Raw genomic sequence first — 18,844 nt, 5'->3', positions numbered from 1 at the left:
CATAACATATTGGTATAGTTGACAAAAAAAATACACAATTATATACACTAAAATTTGCTCGCACAATTTCGCAAAGCACTGTAGTGACTAACTAGAAATCATGGTGAATTCACAGTTTGATCACTCAATTCAGATATGAATAATGAACATAATTAATAAAACAATCGGAGGTAGAGAGTACATGCGATGTGTAGTTAAATCAATTAGTCCTTGTTTACTTAGGGATTTTTTGGCAAAGTTAGTAAGACTACAAGTGAATATGACGTTTTAGTATTGTTGTTAGTAATCATGTTTGTATTAGTTTTTCAAATTATTTTATATTATGTTTTTTTTGATGTGTTAAAAATAATATTTATTGAATAATTTCTCGTATAAATATATCTTCTATTGTCTTTTTTTGTAACTAATCATGTATACATTAATGACCAAGCAATTTTTAAAAAGTTATAGTTTAGTTCACACAACTGACTATCTTATATGTGAAGAAAATTAAAGCTACCTATTGCTCAAAGCAGTAATATATATATATATATATTAGAATTGGTAGTTTTGTAACAACGTTCTGAGTACAACACTAACTCATATGTTATATGTGTAGGCAATTTTTTTAGTGATTTTATTCTTATCCTTAAACCTTTTCTCAAAGATTCTTCCATTCCTTCCGATCCAGATAGCATGACCTACTTTAGTGTATACCAATCTAAAGATTGAATCATGTTGTGATTTGCCTCTGACATTCAGAATAGCCAATCAAGGTGTTGTTCTCAATCTGTCCACTTGTATTTGCAACCCGTCATTATTCTAAATCGAATAATTTGTGTATAGTGGTAGTCTAAAAAAGATGTGCTCTCTGGTTTCATCATCTCCTTTGCACATCACACATTTAGGTTCCACTAATTGCAATCCCTCATCTTCTCAATTTATCCACAATCATCGTTCTTCTATGTAACATCGACATATTGTAAATATGACTTCTAGCCATGCACAATTATGAAAGATGAGAGGCTTTTATAGTACTCTAGGTTGGTCACCCATATTGAGGAGGTAAAGTTGTCGAATCGCTGGATATCCGATTCTTAATTGATTCTGTCACATAGCAATGTTGTCCCTAACTTTAAGATTTTTTCCTACCATCCAACATGCTTGATTGAGAATTTCTATATCCTGTACCAATCTGTCTTTAGTATAGTAAGTACGTATCCACCTAATCCACAACTTGTTTTGTTTGTGTGTTAAGTTCCAGCACATTTTGCAAGAGCATATCTATTTCATTGTTGTAGATTAGTTACATTTAGGCCACCAATAGATTTGATAGATTTGGAGTACATACTCTAGTCTAACCATATATAGCTCATATAGTATCCATCTACCAATTTGATGATCTTGTTAGGAAGTATGAAAAGTTGATCCCAATAGGATTGTGTATCAAAGATGACAATTAGAATCAATCATACCTTGTCTATATAAGATAGTTTCTTGGTTGTCCATAAAGACATTTTTGCTATAATCTTATTAATAAGTGGCTTCCAATGAATGAAAGATATTTTCCTAATTGACAATGATATGCCAAGGTATTGTAAGGAAGAGCGTGAATCATGATTGCTTCAGTATGTTCTTTTTCAATATGAACCATTTTCTAATATACAAAACTTTTCCCCAAACTAGTTTATAATCCTGAGGCTTTAGAAAAATCCTCAAAATACTTACTTATGTAATTTCATCACAGAGAATAAGTCACCTTTTTAAAATTGTAAAATATTATTAACAAAGCTAATATGGGTAATTCCCAACTTTGAACATCTTTGATGGTGCTGAAAGGTTCAGTCCTTGTTCAAACCATCGAAGCCGTTACTTAGATACTCCATACTGATAGAAATAAAATAGGAGATGACCGGTCCCTTTGCCTTAAGTCTTTAATAGAAACAAAGATTGAAATATATATATATTTATATTAAAATTAAAATAAAATATGAATGCACAAATCAAAATAATTATTTTTTCGTTATGGTCATTATTTTCTTTACATGAAGTCGAGACGTTCACCAGATAAATAGTACTCAAACATATTATTGTCATTCATGTTTACTATTACACCGTGGTTCTCAAGTCAACAAATTGTCCGTCACTAAAGTGTATAAAAGGTCAACATGATATACGGCCAGATCATCCGGGTGCAAATATTTCCTGACACCCGCGAAGCAGCAAATTACCAAATACTATTATTTTTTATTTTTTTTCTGACAAATAAATATCAGTAGGGCTTTTTCCCCCAATCTTTTACATTTATTTACAGTTAAAAAAGAAAACCCTTAATTTCCGCCGCAGCTCCGCCGTAACGCAGCGGCGTCCTTCTTCTTCTAATTCGCCGGCACTAGAAGAAAGAAAAATAGCTCAGTTATTTGATGTTGCGAGTCTTTAGATAGCTGTATCAGTTTGTTTCATTTTAGTTGTTAGGGTTTTTGGTGGTCGAAGATGTATCCTTCTCGAGGAAGTAATGTGTATGGCCAACAATCCTACTCTTCGCAACCAAGCTACGGGCAAAATGTGAGTATTTTGTTTTTTCTTTGTTTTGTTATGTGTTACTTTTGTTGTTGTGTAATTAGTGTGGTGTTGCAATTGAAATTTATTCAATCAATTTTAGTTATGAGAAGTGAGAACTCATTTTAATCCTCCTTAATTTTAAAATGCTGATTTGAGTTTGTCAAAGTTGAATTGTATGTTATCTTAATCTCACACTTGTGTATACTAATTTTTAAGGTTAAGTTTAGGTGCCATATGTTTGCGTGGTATCATAGTCAGGTTCATTCCCGTTTGGGGTCCGGGCGGTAAGGGGTGTTAAGTGTGTTAGAGTTCCACATTGGTTGGAGAATTGACGAGTGATTTGCTTATATGGACTTGGGTAATGTTCCACTCGCGAGCTTGTTTTTAGGGTTGAGTTAGACTTAAGTGTCATAAATGTACACACTAAAAAAACAATAATTAAAATTTAATCCCCGTTAGTTGAGTTAATCACGAACTTCAGTAATCTCAAATTAGCATACAATAAAAATAATTATAGTACAAAGAAACGGGTACTCATATTCAATATATATGTAATATTTAAAAGGCAACCAACTACTCAAACATAATATTGATATAAACTTTACCATTAGAATTCTAAATATTTCTGGACATGAAGGCGAACTTAGTGAAGGAGAACTAGAAGATGAATCTGAAGTGGCTTGAGCCTTGAAAAAATTCGTGATTATACCGACTTTCACTTCACAATTTCAACCTATTTAAATGCAAAAATTGAATTTTAAACAATAGCTAGAATCCAACAATGGTCTGGAAGTATGTTCGGAACCAACAACCTTCTTGGTATTGGGTTCTGTCTAAATTTAATACAACAACAACAAACCTAGTGTAATCCCACAAAGTGTACACAGACCTTACCCCTACCTTGGAAGTAGAGAAGTTGTTTCCGGTAGACCCTCGGCTCGATGAAACACATTTTAAAGCATTTCGGATAAGGAAACAGCAAAAACCATCTAAATTTACTACAAGCTTTAATGAATTTCTCAATATAAATACAAGGACCGGGTAAAAGCTACACATTCATGGGAACCCGTTCTCGACACTGTCCGCTCCTGCTCTATGGATCCTTTCATTTTGTTGTGTTATTTCCTTTGCTATATCAGCATTGAATTTGTAATTTTTTTGAGATTGGGAACTGTTTCTATTTCTTTAAATCAGTACATGGGTTGTACTGAAAACCATATTTACATAATGAACTCTAAAGGCACTGTCCTATCCCTATAATGAGTCTAAAACATCAATGATAGAGACAGTGTCATTAGAGTAGATCTGATTACACCAAAAACACAAAGTTAGAATACAATTTAATTTTACTTGCTGCATATTACTCTCCCTATTCTCAAAAACTTTAAGATTTCTCTCTTTCCAGACAGTCCACCAAATAGCAGGAATGATTCTCCAGTTGCTTCTGTTTTTTGCTTGTAATCCTGCTTTTTCCCAAATGTATAAGGCCTCTGCAATTCTACCAGGCATGACCCATGAGATGTTTTTGAGCCTTAGGAATAGACTCCACAATTGGCCAGTGACCTTGCACTGGATGAACAAGTGATAGACTGTTTCTGCAGTTTCCCCACAAAAAAAACATCTTGAACACAGTGTAATACCCCTCTTCATCAAATTATCCCGTGTCAACACAACTTCCTTAGCCAGTAACCACACAAAACAGGCCACTTTGTATGGGATCTTGGCCTTCCAAATGTGTTTTCAGGGCCATTTGGATGCCTGCATAATTGGGTGGTTCAACTTCCTATATGCTGTACTTACTTTAAAAGTCCCAGTACTGTTCCCCAACCACCCACTGCAATCTGTCTTTCCCTGTCTCCAAGCCACTAAATTGTTCTATGACGCTGAAGAATTCTGTAACTCTTGGAATTTCCCAATCATTGAGGTGCCTTCTAAATATAATATTCCACCCATGAGGTGTCCATAGTTCAGCTATTGTATTTTGTTGCTGAAGAGCCAGAGTATGTATGTCCGGGAAAAGTGTCTCCAAATTTCCTGCTTCATGCCAATCCTTCTTCCAGAATCTAGTTTTAGCACCATCTACCACTTTAATAATCTTGGTGTTTTGTTTGAATTCATCCCATAGTGATCGGATGGATTTCCATAAACTAACACCATAGGGAGTGGTAACTTCCTTTGTCATCCAATTGTCACTTTCTTCATATTTTGCTTTTATGACTGAGCCCCATAAATTCTGATCATCGTTGGAATACCTCCAAAGCCACTTCATTCTCAAAGCATTGCTTTGATTCTTAAGGTTCTTGATCCCTAAACCCCCAACTCTCTTGTCATTGATCACTTTTTTCCATTTGACTAAGTGGTACCCCTTCCTTCCTTGTTTCCTTGCCACAAAAACTTTCTCCTGATGCTATCCAACCTATTAATGACAAAGAGTTTGTAATTGTAAAATGCTAATGCCGGATCAATTGTTCATTGCCTTGGACAAACTCTGAACGAACAATGCAAAAGTACAAATATAGGTGGCTCCATGACTGTATTTAGTTGAGACTGTAACAGTAAAAACTAAGTGATTTTTGAAACAATAATATTGTCGTATATCAAATGAGAAATGAGATAGCAGGAGTATTGAGTGTGTAAATAGTGATCATGAGAGTCAGATTGTAGTTGGTCAAATTTTTCGACTTGCAGATCAGGTGCTGACAATAATAAGGATTCTCAGCTGTAGTCCATTGTGTTCTGAACTAGCTTTTATTCATGGATAGCTTTTTCCATATACCACACGGTTGCATAAATTCATTCTAAAGTAGCTCTTGATAAACATTTATGAATGACAAAACTCTTCTATTGTATAGTTTTCGGTACTATGTTCATGCTTGTAATTTTATATCATTTTCTCTGTTCATCTAGTTGGGACATGGTTACTCCGAGAGTTCTGCCGGAGGGCCTGAGAGGTCCTCTCAGCTACCTACAGGTTCACGACATTCTTCGATGTTAGGAACCCCCCAAGATGCAGAAATGAATCCTTACACAACTCACAGTCATCATCCATCAACAGCGCCTAATTATGGTGGGCAATATAGCTCTGTGTATGGTTCAACTGCTCAGCAGGTCAGCAGATTCTTCCGCACTGTATATATTCTATTTTTATGGTATATTATCTATTGCCGAAACTGTCTGAAGAATGAAATATTTCCATAAGCGGTACAAATTCTGGTGTTATATTTGGAGGGTGACCTTGTATTTCTTGTAATGTGGACTTGGTGTGAGTCTAATAGCTTGTTTGCCCAAGCTTTTAAAATTAGCTTATTTTGAGAAGTGCTTTTCAAAGTACTTTTGATGAGAAACAGTTTGTTCTTGCCTAATCAATCTGGAAAGCACTTTTGGGCAACAATTAATGTTTGGTCCAATTTTTTTTTTTTGAGATGGTAACATATGTTTGGTCTACTCCTTTAAAATGTGCTTCTAAGCTATGTTGCTCAGACTTTGACCAAACACCTCAACTTTGAAAAAGCATTTTTTTTTTTTTAAAAAGGTACTTTTAGTGAAGCTTGGCCAATCAAAATATAATTCTTCTACCATCATGAGAGAGGAAAGACCTGCTCGTAGTACTCAATTAATCCAAACTTTAACCTGTGTGAATTTTATCTGGTTCCTTGTTTTGTTGTTTGAATGAGTTTAATATGTCGATTGTTTCTGTTTGCATTTCTGATAGTGTAATTGGATATATTTGCAAATGCTCACAGTAGTGGTAAAGCTGTTAGAGTAGGTGAGTTTTTTTGTCTTTTTCACACAATTGGATGTTGATGTTTAAGGTTTTACCAGTTGGCATGCCAAGAAATGTGATATTTTGCTCTGCAATATTGCCGTGTTGCATTTTAGAGTTAAACCATTTGGAAGATAATCTCACCCTTGAGCATGTAGCTTCTTTCTTTGCATGGTTGTTGCCAATAAAATCCTCATTGTTCACCACTAGCCAGTGGATGCCTTGCATGTCTGTAGATGTGTGTATCTGTAAACAAATCGTTGCATGCGCATACTGCTTTTGGTATAGCCTGTGTTGCACTGTCCATAGATTTGACCATCTCATGGACTTGTTTCACAAGTGGGATATTCAACAAAATTTTCTGAAGTGTGCTTTCTTCCTTTTCCACCAATTTCAAGGATTGGGTCTATAAAACTTCTACCATGTTTAGTTTATTAATGCTTGCATTGTGTGTGTGTCGCTTTTTGTGTGTTTCAGTTAAGCCTTTTGCATTATCAACTGTTTAATTTTCTGATCATGAGTATAAAAGCTTGTCTCTCTACATCTCTTTCATATGCAGATGCCCACAATTGGTGGAAAAGGATCTGGATCATCAGCTTTGGAAAGTCGTAGCGGCTTTGGTGTGGATTCGCCAAAGTTCACAGCAGGTGACTACGTTTCATCATCCAGCCATGGATATGGTCATAAAGCTGAACAGCAATACACTGATAGGGTTTCTGATTATCCAACCCTTGATAGACGATATGGTGAACGTCACAACTCTTATGTGGGGAGAGATCTGACAAGTGAACAACCAAATCGATATTCTGATTCAATTTCTTTTGGTAATAAGCATCAGGTGTGATTTTTACACTTGGCCTTCTACCTTTTTCAGGAACTCTTTTGACTGTTACCATCACCCTGGACACACCATGAGCACCTGCACATGAGATCGCAATACCATTGATGGTCATAATATGGATTGTGATTGTTCCCTTGTATAAATATATACAATAATTACCAATTTTAAAAAAAATAGAAATTCTGAATGAGCATTGGGAAGTTTGAGTTACCCAAACTTCTACCTGTTACAATTCCTTGGAGATTAACTAAACCAGAATACAAAGGAGCTGGATAAGAGAGAAGTTCATAGTCCATCCTAGACAAGATAGCCCCTTTAGAATGGAATGGGAAAAAAAGGGGTTTTGAGTGTAACAATATGTGTGGTGAATGGAATCATAGAAGTGGGTAGTTTATTTTAGGATGGTAAATATAGGAGTAGTAATACTAATACAATGTAATAATTGGTTTAGTTTGAATCTTTCAGTAAAAATTTCCAGTTTGTATAATGAGGTTGAATGTTTTGGAGGTTTGAAGAGGAAAACATGTTGAGTAATACTGCTTCTTGTCGTTGTTTAGTACTTGTCTGTGTCCCGGCTAAATAATTTATTACTTTCTATGTGACCTCCTTTTTCCTAATGTCTTCTATGTTTTCCCCCATTGTTAGGCTGAAAGATATGAGCATATGGATCATGCATCTATATTACGACAAGAGAAAATGCGACAAGAGCAAATGCTGAAGTCTCAGGCATTGCAATCTGCATCCATTGATGGAGGATCTAGGTATGTACTCTAGTTCTATCTCAAAATTGTGTGATGTAATAGAAAAATGCTCTTTAGAACCACGTGATTGGTTGTGTTTAATTGTATTCTCCCTTACATTATCAGTATCTATACCTGGCTCTAACATGTAAATAGGAGTGATATACATCCTGTGAGTGAGAGCTTATATCTGTACACATCCTGTGCCCAACTTCTTACATGGAGCTATATGTCCTATTGCACTAAGTAGCAACAAATTTCTGGCAGACAAGCTGAATATCTTGCAGCAAGGAGTGCTGCTGTTCGTCTTGCAGCCCAAGATCCCATATCTTATAGTAGCAGAATCGACTCGGATCCTCGCACTTTATCAACGTTACCTGGATCATTACTTCCTGGGCAACATGCTCCTTCTATCCTAGGAGCCGCACCGCAAAGAGCTGTTGAGGATGTCATGTATGTTCAAAATTCTACGAATCCTGGTTATGGAGTGAGCCTGCCTCCAGGTAGAGACTATGGGATAGGGAAGGGACTTCATGCAACTTCCGTTGACTCTGACTATCCTAGCAGTGTGTTGGCACGTGCTGGTCACTCAAGGTTAGATGATTATAAGGATGACAGGGTTGTCTACTCTCGGGAGCTTGAACGAAGGGAGAAAGATCGACACTCTTCACGCGAGCGAGCGAAAGATCGAGAAAGGGAACGAGATCGGGAGCGGGAACGAGAACGAGAGCGAGAACGAGAACGAGATAGGGAACGAGAACGACAGCGACAAAGAGAGCGTGATCGTGAACGTGCTTTGGAACGTAAGGAGAAGGAGAAAGATCATGAGCCCAAACGTGGAGCTGAAATAAAGCATGACCGAACACCTCCCAGGAGTTCCAGGGACCGACGTGGTCCCTCTTTAACCAAGGACAGTAGATCTACACGACGAGAATCTCCACGTCCTGAAGCTTTGAATAGGTGGATTTTATTTGGTTTTGTCCTTCTATGGTTGTGTGTGTTTAGCAGCTGCTATATATTGCAGCATTTGTAACTAACTTGGTGTTCTGTCATGCTGAAGGCGTCATTCACCTGTTAAAAGGAGAGAGTATTTCTGCAAGGTAAAACAAGAGCTTAGTGCTTGAATCGTTATTATCCCTCTACGTGGTTCTGCTTTCCATGTGGGAATGAAGTGTTGTGAGGACCTCTTAGTACTTTAAACTTCTTGATAACCATATTTCATGGACAGAAACTAATCAAGTTACTCATTTCTAAAAACCTATCCAACACAATTGGGCTATTGGCTTTTTCAATTATCATGTCTTGCAACAAGCTCTTATTTTGAACCATCGTCAGTGTCAGATATTTTGTCCCTCCTTTTCCTTTATCTTCTTGCTGGTCTCCTATGCTCTCTTCCATCTTTCCCTCCGGATGTTGCTGTCCGTGATGCTCAAGACATGTAGTTTCTGCAAAGAATTGTGGTGTTCTGTTCTATCTGTTCGTTCCTTGGATCCTGGAGACTGTTGATCCTTTTCTGTACCATCAGAACTTGTCATCGTTATCTTTTTGGGATGATAGTTGTCTCTCTTTTTTAATAATTTTTAAGCTGCCTTTATTTGAATGGTTGAATTTTGGGACTTGAAAAACTGCTTCAATTATTCAACAGGGATATCTAATGATTACCATTCTTATACATTTATTGTTGTTTTTGCAGGTTTATTCATCCAGTTTGGTTGAAATTGAGAGGGATTATCTCTCACTGGATAGGCGGTATCCTAGGCTTTTCATATCTCCAGAATGCTCAAAGGTTTGCCTTCTCTTTCATTCAGCTAATTTTATGTGACAATATCACGTGACATCACTTTTTTTTTTGCTGTAGGTAGTTGTAAATTGGCCAAAAGGGAATCTTAAGCTTTCTTTTCATACTCCTGTCAGGTAATAAGTCGTGATACCCTTCCCTTTTATGTTTATTTATTTCATATTCTATTTCTGTTATTTTGCACTATAGCATTCTATTTGGTATTGGAACATCTGATTTTCAAAAGAATATTATGTCTCTCAATGATTTTTGAAATGATCTATTCCTTTGGAGCCACAGCTCTAACATATGCTTTCTCTACCCCCACCCACACTTAATCTGGTGTAATTAATTATTATGTAGATATGGAGTTTTTCTTTCTCAAAAAAATATTAGGTAGATATTAGAGATGACAATGGGCGGTGCGGGGTGGGTTGAGCTTAACCCGAAAAAACTCTTAACCCGCCCTGCCCTGCATAACAATTTTTTTTCATTTTCAACCCACTCCACTCTGCCCCGCCCCGCATGAACCTGCCCCACATAATTTGTTTTCAATATTTTCTTTCGACACTAGTAACATTTTTTTCAATATTTTCCTTGTTAATTAAGTTTGATACTAAAAATAAAATTCATAAAAATAAATTCATTTTCTTATTTAGTTATATTAATTTAATAGATAATGACTCAAAAATTTATTTTTGAGGTCAACTGGGAAGCATGTAAGAAACTGTGTTAGTTTTGATTGAACCATTTTCATTCACTATCTTGAATATCTTAATAACTTTAAAGAAACTTTCAATTGATATTAGTTTGAATAAAAAATACTAATGAATTTGTCATGAGATTTGTGTATTCTTACTCATGAAGGGTGCTCAATCACTCTTATAGCATGTAAAAAATTAAAATTAAGTTTGAACCCACATAAAACTGCATAGACCTGCAACGCGCCCTGCCCTGCCCCGCATTAGTTTCAAAAAGAATTACTTCAACCCGCCCCGCATCTGCCCCCACCCTGCACAACCTTAAAACTGCCCCACACCGCCCCATTGCCGTCCCTAGTAGGCATGCTGTTTTGCTTTCTCAAAAAATTAATTGGTAGATATGCAGTTTTGATTCTTTGAAATCTATAAGATGATGGCTGGTATGACACTATCACCCTTTTCATGATGGAACAGTTTTGAGCATGATTTTGTTGATGGAGAGGCTGCAACAGCGCTGAAACGGCTGTCATCGAAACCGTCTGCTGGTGAACCTGAAAAATCAGAACCTGGGATGACTATATGGAATGCTAAGGTTTTTATGAAGATATACTAATTGCTTTAGAACCTGTCCTTTCCTCTTCCTTGCCTCTGAGAATTCTTAAGTTAGCATTTGTTTGAGATGCTATCATGATATTATAAGTGGTGGTCAGATATAACTCATATAAGAACCAGTAGAAGTTAATGGTGGGGTACTGTTCTGGGATTTCAATGTCAATGACACTGAAGTTTGTTAGTTTTATCATCAGAGAATAGGTGTCCTCTTTTCTTGCTTTTGTTTTAGAACTTCGCTGAAGAGAATCATAACTGAAGTGGTGCGTGTTTCTGGTTCATGGTTGTTATATAACAATTAACCGTCTGTACTCCTGAGTTTTGGGCATCTTTGAGAGTAAATTGGTTGTCTTAATTGTGGATTTTTAAGAGGATGAAAGATGTGATAATGTCTGTACTCCTGAGTTTTGGGCATCTTTGAGAGTAAATTGGTTGTCTTAATTGTGGATTTTAAAGAGGAAGAAAGATGTGATAATTGCATTTGGTCTTTATAACTACTAATATAGGTGATAATTGCAATAGTTCAAAATTTCCCTTGCTCCTTATTGTTGCCAGTATTAATGCTCCTGAACAGACTTTGTTCAACTTGATTAGATTGCAAAGCATAGACCTCATGAAATTAGAACCCTTGCACTGATTTTCTTTTCCATTGCTGCCTTCTATCATCTATATGCTATATGTTCAAAGATGACTAGCAAGTTGGTTTTGTATTTTCTAATGTTATAGTGGAAGCACAGTATTTATGCAATGGTGTTTCTTCCGTCATGATATGTACCTTCTTATCCCAATGCACTCTCTACATTGTGCTAAAACATTTCTAATGGTTGTCATTTTTATTTTCTGATATATAGATGATTTTGATGAGTGGGCTCAGCAGAAATTCTCTGGAAGAGTTGTCATCCGATCGAAACTATGATGACCGAATACCTCACATGTGCAATATGCTTAGGTTTGCGGTTCTTAAGCTGGAAAATTCTTTGATGACTGTAGGGGGGCAGTGGGATAGTGTTGATGGTGGTGATCCATCATGTGATGACTCCGCTTTGATTCAGACAGCTCTTAGGTTTGTTAATCACATTCCTCTACTATTGTGATTTACGTTTTTTTTCACTAACCCTACTGATAAAACTCTTGCTATTAGACATGCAAAGGACATAGCTCATCTTAATTTGAAGAACTGCCAGCAGTGGAACCGTTTTCTTGAGGTAATATCTGCCTGTAAGGGTATCTCTGCCCTCAGTTTATTCTACCTTACGTATTTAAAGCAGGACTCTCCCCTTTTTTTGGCAAGTAAAACGATTTTATATACCAAAAGCAATTAGAACTGTACAGGGTATGCGATGGTACAACCACCAAATGCAGCAAGCATCAAAACAATATTACCTCTCAACTATTACAAATTGTGCCTAACTTTCAACCTAGCTGTTCTCAGGGGTAAAAATTTAATCTTAAGAGGGGCTCCTGTTAACTATGCGTGATAAGATCCTCTGAACACTACCTCTTGGGTCATCTTCCTGATTACCTTCTGGGATTTGCCTTTCATTGCCTTGAACACATAACTATTCCTCTCGATACACACATAGTAGACACAGTCAGCCAAGGTCATTTTATTGATAGCATCAGCTGCTCCATTGCCTCGTACATGGTTATGTGCCCACTCTAATTCTTCTGTCCAAGTCAACATTTGTCTGTCTATACCCAACCACTGGAGGAGTTTGGACCATATTGTAGTAGCTTTTTGTCAACTTTTAAGTTTCATTACATTTTTAGTTCATTAGCTTCCCTTTTCCCCCTTCTGCGGTCCATGCTATTGAGATGGCTCATATCATAAAAAAATGTTTTGTATTTTCCAAGAATTGTAGGTGGCAAACTCAAGCCAAGAAATAGTTATCTAATCCGAATCACAAAAGCTTAGAAATTGCTCGCTATTAAATTTATAAAGTATTGAAGATAATTTATTTTTTGATGCTTGGCAGATACACTATGAAAGAGTTGGAAAGGATGGGCGGTTCAGTCATAAAGAAGTCACTGTTTACTTCGTCCCAGACTTGTCTGAATGCCTCCCTTCATTAGAATCATGGCGTGAGCACTGGTTTACGAAAAGAAAGGATATTGCTGAGAGAGAAAGGGAACTTGCTCTGAGTAAAGAGGTCTGCTTGCTTAAAGTGCTAGTACATTTCTTGTACCTTCAACGAAAAATTCTCTCTATAAGTTTTGACGAATATGCGCCATTTGTTTTATTAAGAAAGGTAATTTATTGCTTTATATGACACCAAGCCGGTGCAGTCTGGTGGGCCTTACAAAAGGAAAAAGTGAGTTAATGAATTGAGAAGATATTTCAATTTGTCTCTTCCATTTATGTCCTGTAACTGACATCAAAGAGCTAGACAGTGAATTACTTGATCCTCATCAACTCTCCTTCCAACAAAGACCCTTTTGTGTCTCTTAACTCCGAAACTGCCCACCAAATGGCTTCAGAATGGTATTCCTCTGTGCCACTGGAAGAGTGAATCTTTTGTAGTTTCTGGCATGCACCACTCATCCACTATACATTTAAGTACATGCATAATACCTGGATCCTTATCAAAGAGAGAGAGAGATAGAGAGAGAACTAGCATCTTTGTGGCCTTTCTTCACTAATGTTATCTGTCGCAATAGCAATACACCTCTACTTTTGTAAGCCGTACCGAGTCAGACAGGACTATGTGCCTCCAACCAAACACTGCACTTTGTGGGATGCTTTATTTCTCAACTCTGTTTCTTTTTCCAACATGTGGTTGCTCTTGGCCTTTCCCTACTTGTGTCTTGTTGTGACTTGTGATTGTAGTCATATCTTAGGTATATAGCAGCTGTAGGGGGGTTTCAATTCCAGAATGTCAATTGCTCTTTATCACCTTTATCCACAGAGAAATTTTCCTCCTTGCTGAACTTTCAACAGCCATTTGGCCAGTGAGCTGTTATTTGGTCCCTCATGCTTCTTACACCAAGTGTCTCCTTTCTTTTTTCTTTTTTTTTCTTGTTTTTTGATAATCGAGAAAGGCTCTCCTTTCTTTTACTAGTCATTTTCTCCCACTCTTAAGTTTGTATGTCCTTTCTGTGCTGATTTGCCATTTTAAAACTTCCTCCCTTCATCATCCTCTCTACTTCGTCCAAAAAGAATGGAATTGTCAGAGCACCATGTTCAACACATAATTTTAATGTCATATTTTCTTTTTGGAAGACTGTTTAAATAGTTTGAAACTGCATAGAAATACTAAATATCACAATTTCTTGTAGTTAAACACACACACACATATGTTTGAAAACAATCATAAACTAAGGATAAACTCTTTGATTCCTATAATAGCAATATCCAGTTCTTTTGGGACAGAGAGTAGCATTTTTGTTTCTAGTTTACTTTTATGTGTCCTTTTCATTTACTTTAGTCTCAGATGGTACATTAATGGTTTTGCTTGCTGACCTGTTAAATTATTTGTTTGATCTAGAAATCCGGTGAGAAGGAAAGCGTGAAAGGTAAGATATCTGAAATTTTGGTGCATCAATTTCTTTACCTGAGAATCAATTCTGGTTCATTTATTCATTTTGGAATTCAATAACTGAAGAGTACCAGCATCTTACAGATGCTAAGAGGGGTCCCAAGTCAGAGAGAAACTCTGCATCTGGACAGTCTGCAGAAGCAAGCAAGAAGGAGAATGATGGCAAACTGAAAGAGAGTATAGCTGATAAAGAAGGGTCTAAGAAAAAAGGTGGAGAGAGTAAACAACCTCTTGAAACTGGTAAGGTGGGAAATGATAATGCTGAGCCGAATCCAGCTGCTATTGAAACAGATGGTAGTGCAAAATCAGTTAAGAAGAGAGTTATAAAAAGAATTGTTAAACTGAAGATCTCCAATAAGAAAGATTTGGAAACCACAGAGAAAGTAAATGAGAAGGTGGATAGTAAAGAAACTGGGGATGGAAATATGGGCACAGAGATTGCTTCTCCCCAGGTTGGAGCATCTGCTAACCCTCCAGTTAAAACTTTTATAAGGAAGAAAATTGTTAAGAAGGTTCCTGTGGTGAAAACTCCAGAAGAAGATGGGATGAAACCTCCTGATGTGGAAAGTGTCAAGGAGGTGGAATCTTCGGAAGATAAGGGGAATAGTAAAACTGATGGTAATAGTACTTCTATCAAGCAGGATGCTGTTGTGAAGAAATTAGTTAAGAGAAAAATAATTAAGAGGGTTCCCAAACGAAAAGCAGCAACTACAGACACCAACAATGGAGCCACTGGTGTAGCTAGTCTCAAAGACGATGTGAAAGAGGAGAAATCAGTTCAAGCTGAAAGTGAGGTGAAAAATGTGGGTGATAATAATGCAGAAACTGCAGAGAACGTGAATGTTGTCAACCAAGAACAGAAGGTTAGCCCCAAAACAAAATCAAAAATAGCTGGCATGAAGCAAGAAACTAAAGAAGAAAAAAAGACCAAGGAGTTAAATCTTGCTGGGTCCAAGAAAGAATCCGAAGCAGACAAGCATAAGAGTTCTCAAAATGATGACCTTTTAAATCTTAAAGGAAAGGAAGGCCCCAAAGAACTAACAGGAAAGAAGGATCAGGATGAGAAAATCCTTTCGAAGAGCAAATCAACGAAAGAGATCAAAGAAAAGAGAAGTGAAGATCCTCCTCGGCACCCTGGATTTTTTCTTCAAACAAAAGGGAGCAAGGATATGAAGGTAGGTTGAATCAGAATCACTTGACTGTTCAAGTTGGAATAAATGTTTTATCCTACTATTTGCATGAAATAACTATGTTGGTGTGTTCCTATGCTTACAGTTGCGGTCATTGTCTCTTTCATTGGATTCTTTGTTGGATTATACTGATAAGGATATTGAAGAGTCGAGATTTGAGGTATACCCTTCTTGCTGGAAATCACAAACTTGTCCTATGATTTTACTAAATCATCATCCGTGAATTGATTAATGTACTTTTGATCCAATTGGATTGCATCACCTTTTGCTATTTCTTTTGCAGCTTTCACTTGTTGCGGAATCCCTGTATGAAATGCTTTACTATAACATGGCTTCTCGTCTCTTAACTTTTCTTCAGGTTTGTGCAAGTCATTTTATTCAGTTAGTTCCCTGTGAAATGGTATTTCTGTTGCAAGTTCTTATCTAACACCTGCCCATTATGTTACTTCTATAATAGAAATTGCGTTCTAAGTTTTTGATCAAGCGAAACCAGCAGAAAAGACAGAGAGAAGAATCATCCAAGAAGATAAGTGAGGGAAAATCAGCCAAGCGTGCAAAGAAGACAGATGAACATATGGAGGATGACAAATCTACTAAAACTGAATCACATGGCAAACATGATCAAGAAGATGAAAAATTGCCTGTCAAGGAAGAGGCTACTTCGCTAAATAATGCTGAAGAGACAGTGATACCAGATGAAAATGCAAATGATGACTCTGAGATGGATGAAGATCCGGAGGAAGATCCAGAGGAGGAGTCAGAAATGCAAGACACAAGCCCGCAGGATGGCCAGGCTAAGGAGGCAAAGGTTCTGTCTCTCTTGCTACCACTTAAAATTTCTTTTATGTTATGTTTTCTGTGTACTTAGTTATGTTTGGAATTTGCTGTTTATTGGTCTAATTTAGCAAGAACATTGTGGGTAAATATAAGTTTCAGTAGGTATTTTTAGTTTCTTATATATTTCAATCAGTCTTATATCATTGACTAAATTAGCAATATGAAGAAACACTACCATGCATCTACTTTCAAGAATATTTTGTTAATATCATTGACTAAATTAGCAATATGAAGAAACACTACCATGCATCTACTTTCAAGAATATTTTGGATATTCTGGTACAATTAAGACTCAATAGAGGATTGGGATAGTGTAGTTTATGTAGAAGTTTTTTTGCCTACACAAGGATACTTGTATATTTTTGTCATTGGTGAATATTAACTTTATTATTATAAGCTTATCGGTGAAATAAAAGAGGTCATTGCTAAACATTGATCTATGTAATATAATTGTAGTGCCACTACAAATTGTATATGTTTTTTTCCGCATATTGAGGTGGACAAACAATAATTTGAACCCATTGATCGGGAAGTTGGTTTTGCGGCAAGGGTGTGGAAATGAAGAGACTAGATGTCATGTAGTATTTACTGTAATCTCATATGTTTCTGACTGTAGGAAAATGCCGAGGAAATGCAAACTGATGCTGATACTGGAGGTGAACTGTCTGGAAACGGCAAGGATGAAGGAGCTTCTGAGATAAAGCCAAATCTAGAATCAGGCAGCAAAGAAGTGACAACAAAGGTCGAGAAAAATACTAGAACTACTCTGGGTGAGGTTAACAAAGAACTGTTGCAGGTAAGTTGCTGGTTTCTATCTTAATTTCTATTTTTCATTCTTTATGTTCTCTATCTGATGTCTTCTTGCTTTGGAACAGGCTTTCAGGTTCTTTGACCGAAACAGAGCGGGATATGTTAGGGTAAACAAACTAAGCTTGTCCTATTCCTCTCTCTCTTTCTCTTTCTTCTTGTTGTGTAGGGAACTCAACCATGTATGCTTTCTCAGGTCGAAGATATGAGATTAATCCTCCACAACTTGGGGAAATTCCTTTCTCACAGAGATGTCAAGGTTGGTTCATTTTGTATGTCCCTAGTACCTTTATGGGTTACTTTGCATGTATGCTGACATTAAAGCATGTCTCCCAGGAACTTGTGCAAAGTGCACTTATAGAGAGCAACACCGGGAGAGATGACCGAATTCTCTACAAGAAGTTGATCGACATGAACTTGTGAAGTTCGTTGCAGGATTAGCTAGTGGATTATTATCAAATTTCAGTGCTGCCTTTTCAATGAACTGTTTAATGGTGAACAAACGATGCCCTAGAATAGACTTGAATTATTGGCTAGTGATTAAATAATCTAAAACCGAATCATTAACAGAATAGATGATATACTCGTGCAAAGTATTTTTCATAGTGGGCATTCAGTTCTTACTCAGTGTGCAATTTGGCTATCTCCAATATGACGATTATATTCTCTAGCCTATGCCAGACAATGCACAAGGCAGGTGGAAGTTGCAGAATCTGCCCGTCTCTACGATGATATTCGTCTTTAAACATATTACCCTCCAACGTATTTCCCTTCTTATTAAGTTATGGTTTATCATTCTGTTGTTGTGTTGGTTGGGTTGGAGGTTTGGGGTTATATCGTCTCGCGGTTATGGAGATGTTTTTGTTTTTTTGTCTTTGATGTAGGTGTGAGCAAGCACAGATTTATAAAGCATATAACTACGATCGAAATTTAGGAAGGTGAAAACATCTGACGTGAGTGTGCACATGTAAAAATGCCGAATGCCTGTGTGAGCAGGCACAGTTTGTTGGTGAATCACCCTATATATATATGGTCAAAATGTTCTTTACGTGTATATATATATATATATAGTAGATGATGAATCATTTGGTAAAAATCTCGTCTCTTCTACTAGTCGAGTTTCTTAAACAGCATCAACATTCCTTCTACGTTTTTTCCCTTGGTACAAATACATCCCTTTATGTTAGGTATTCAACTCTGTATATACAGCACGTTCAATGTAGATATGTTCCTTATCGTGTACTTACTCTTATCGGCAAAGAAGTCAAGTTGAACCTGAAAATGAAATCGTCTTTAATATAAAGCGCTTAATAAGTTAAAAAAAGCAAGTTGAACTAGAAATGAAATCGTCTATAGTACTTAACTCCTGAAGTGAGACTTCTCATAGCAAATTCACCCTTTTCTGAAAACAACCAATACTTTAATTGCAAACTAGTTACGCTTGACTATATAAATCATTTACATCCATTCCGCTCTATTTGAGTTCATTTCAATCCAAATAC

The 18,844-nt window shown here is 36.7% G+C and overlaps 1 protein-coding gene across 1 annotated transcript; it reads left to right on the top strand.

The window, feature by feature from the left end:
• The first annotated feature begins 2,291 nt into the window (after positions 1-2,291).
• Positions 2,292-17,909, top strand: LOC125818567 (protein SHORT ROOT IN SALT MEDIUM 1). Its single transcript, XM_049498057.1, has 21 exons — positions 2,292-2,544; positions 5,449-5,649; positions 6,864-7,142; positions 7,791-7,906; positions 8,153-8,845; positions 8,946-8,985; positions 9,579-9,671; positions 9,744-9,799; positions 10,838-10,955; positions 11,824-12,035; positions 12,114-12,177; positions 12,949-13,122; positions 14,458-14,485; positions 14,593-15,683; positions 15,784-15,858; positions 15,982-16,056; positions 16,156-16,506; positions 17,152-17,331; positions 17,411-17,452; positions 17,539-17,601; positions 17,679-17,909. Exons 1-21 carry the CDS (start codon positions 2,473-2,475, stop codon positions 17,763-17,765), a joined length of 4,110 nt encoding a protein of 1,369 aa, XP_049354014.1. The 5' UTR covers positions 2,292-2,472; the 3' UTR covers positions 17,766-17,909.
• The last annotated feature ends 935 nt before the right edge of the window (positions 17,910-18,844 follow it).

Source organism: Solanum verrucosum, unplaced genomic scaffold, assembly GCF_900185275.1.
Source record: "Solanum verrucosum unplaced genomic scaffold, falcon-dt-bn FXZP01000252.1, whole genome shotgun sequence".
In the NCBI taxonomy this organism is placed as follows: domain Eukaryota; kingdom Viridiplantae; phylum Streptophyta; class Magnoliopsida; order Solanales; family Solanaceae; genus Solanum; species Solanum verrucosum.
Note: the sequence above shows the minus strand (reverse complement) of the source record. Positions and strands in the feature narration are given on the sequence as shown.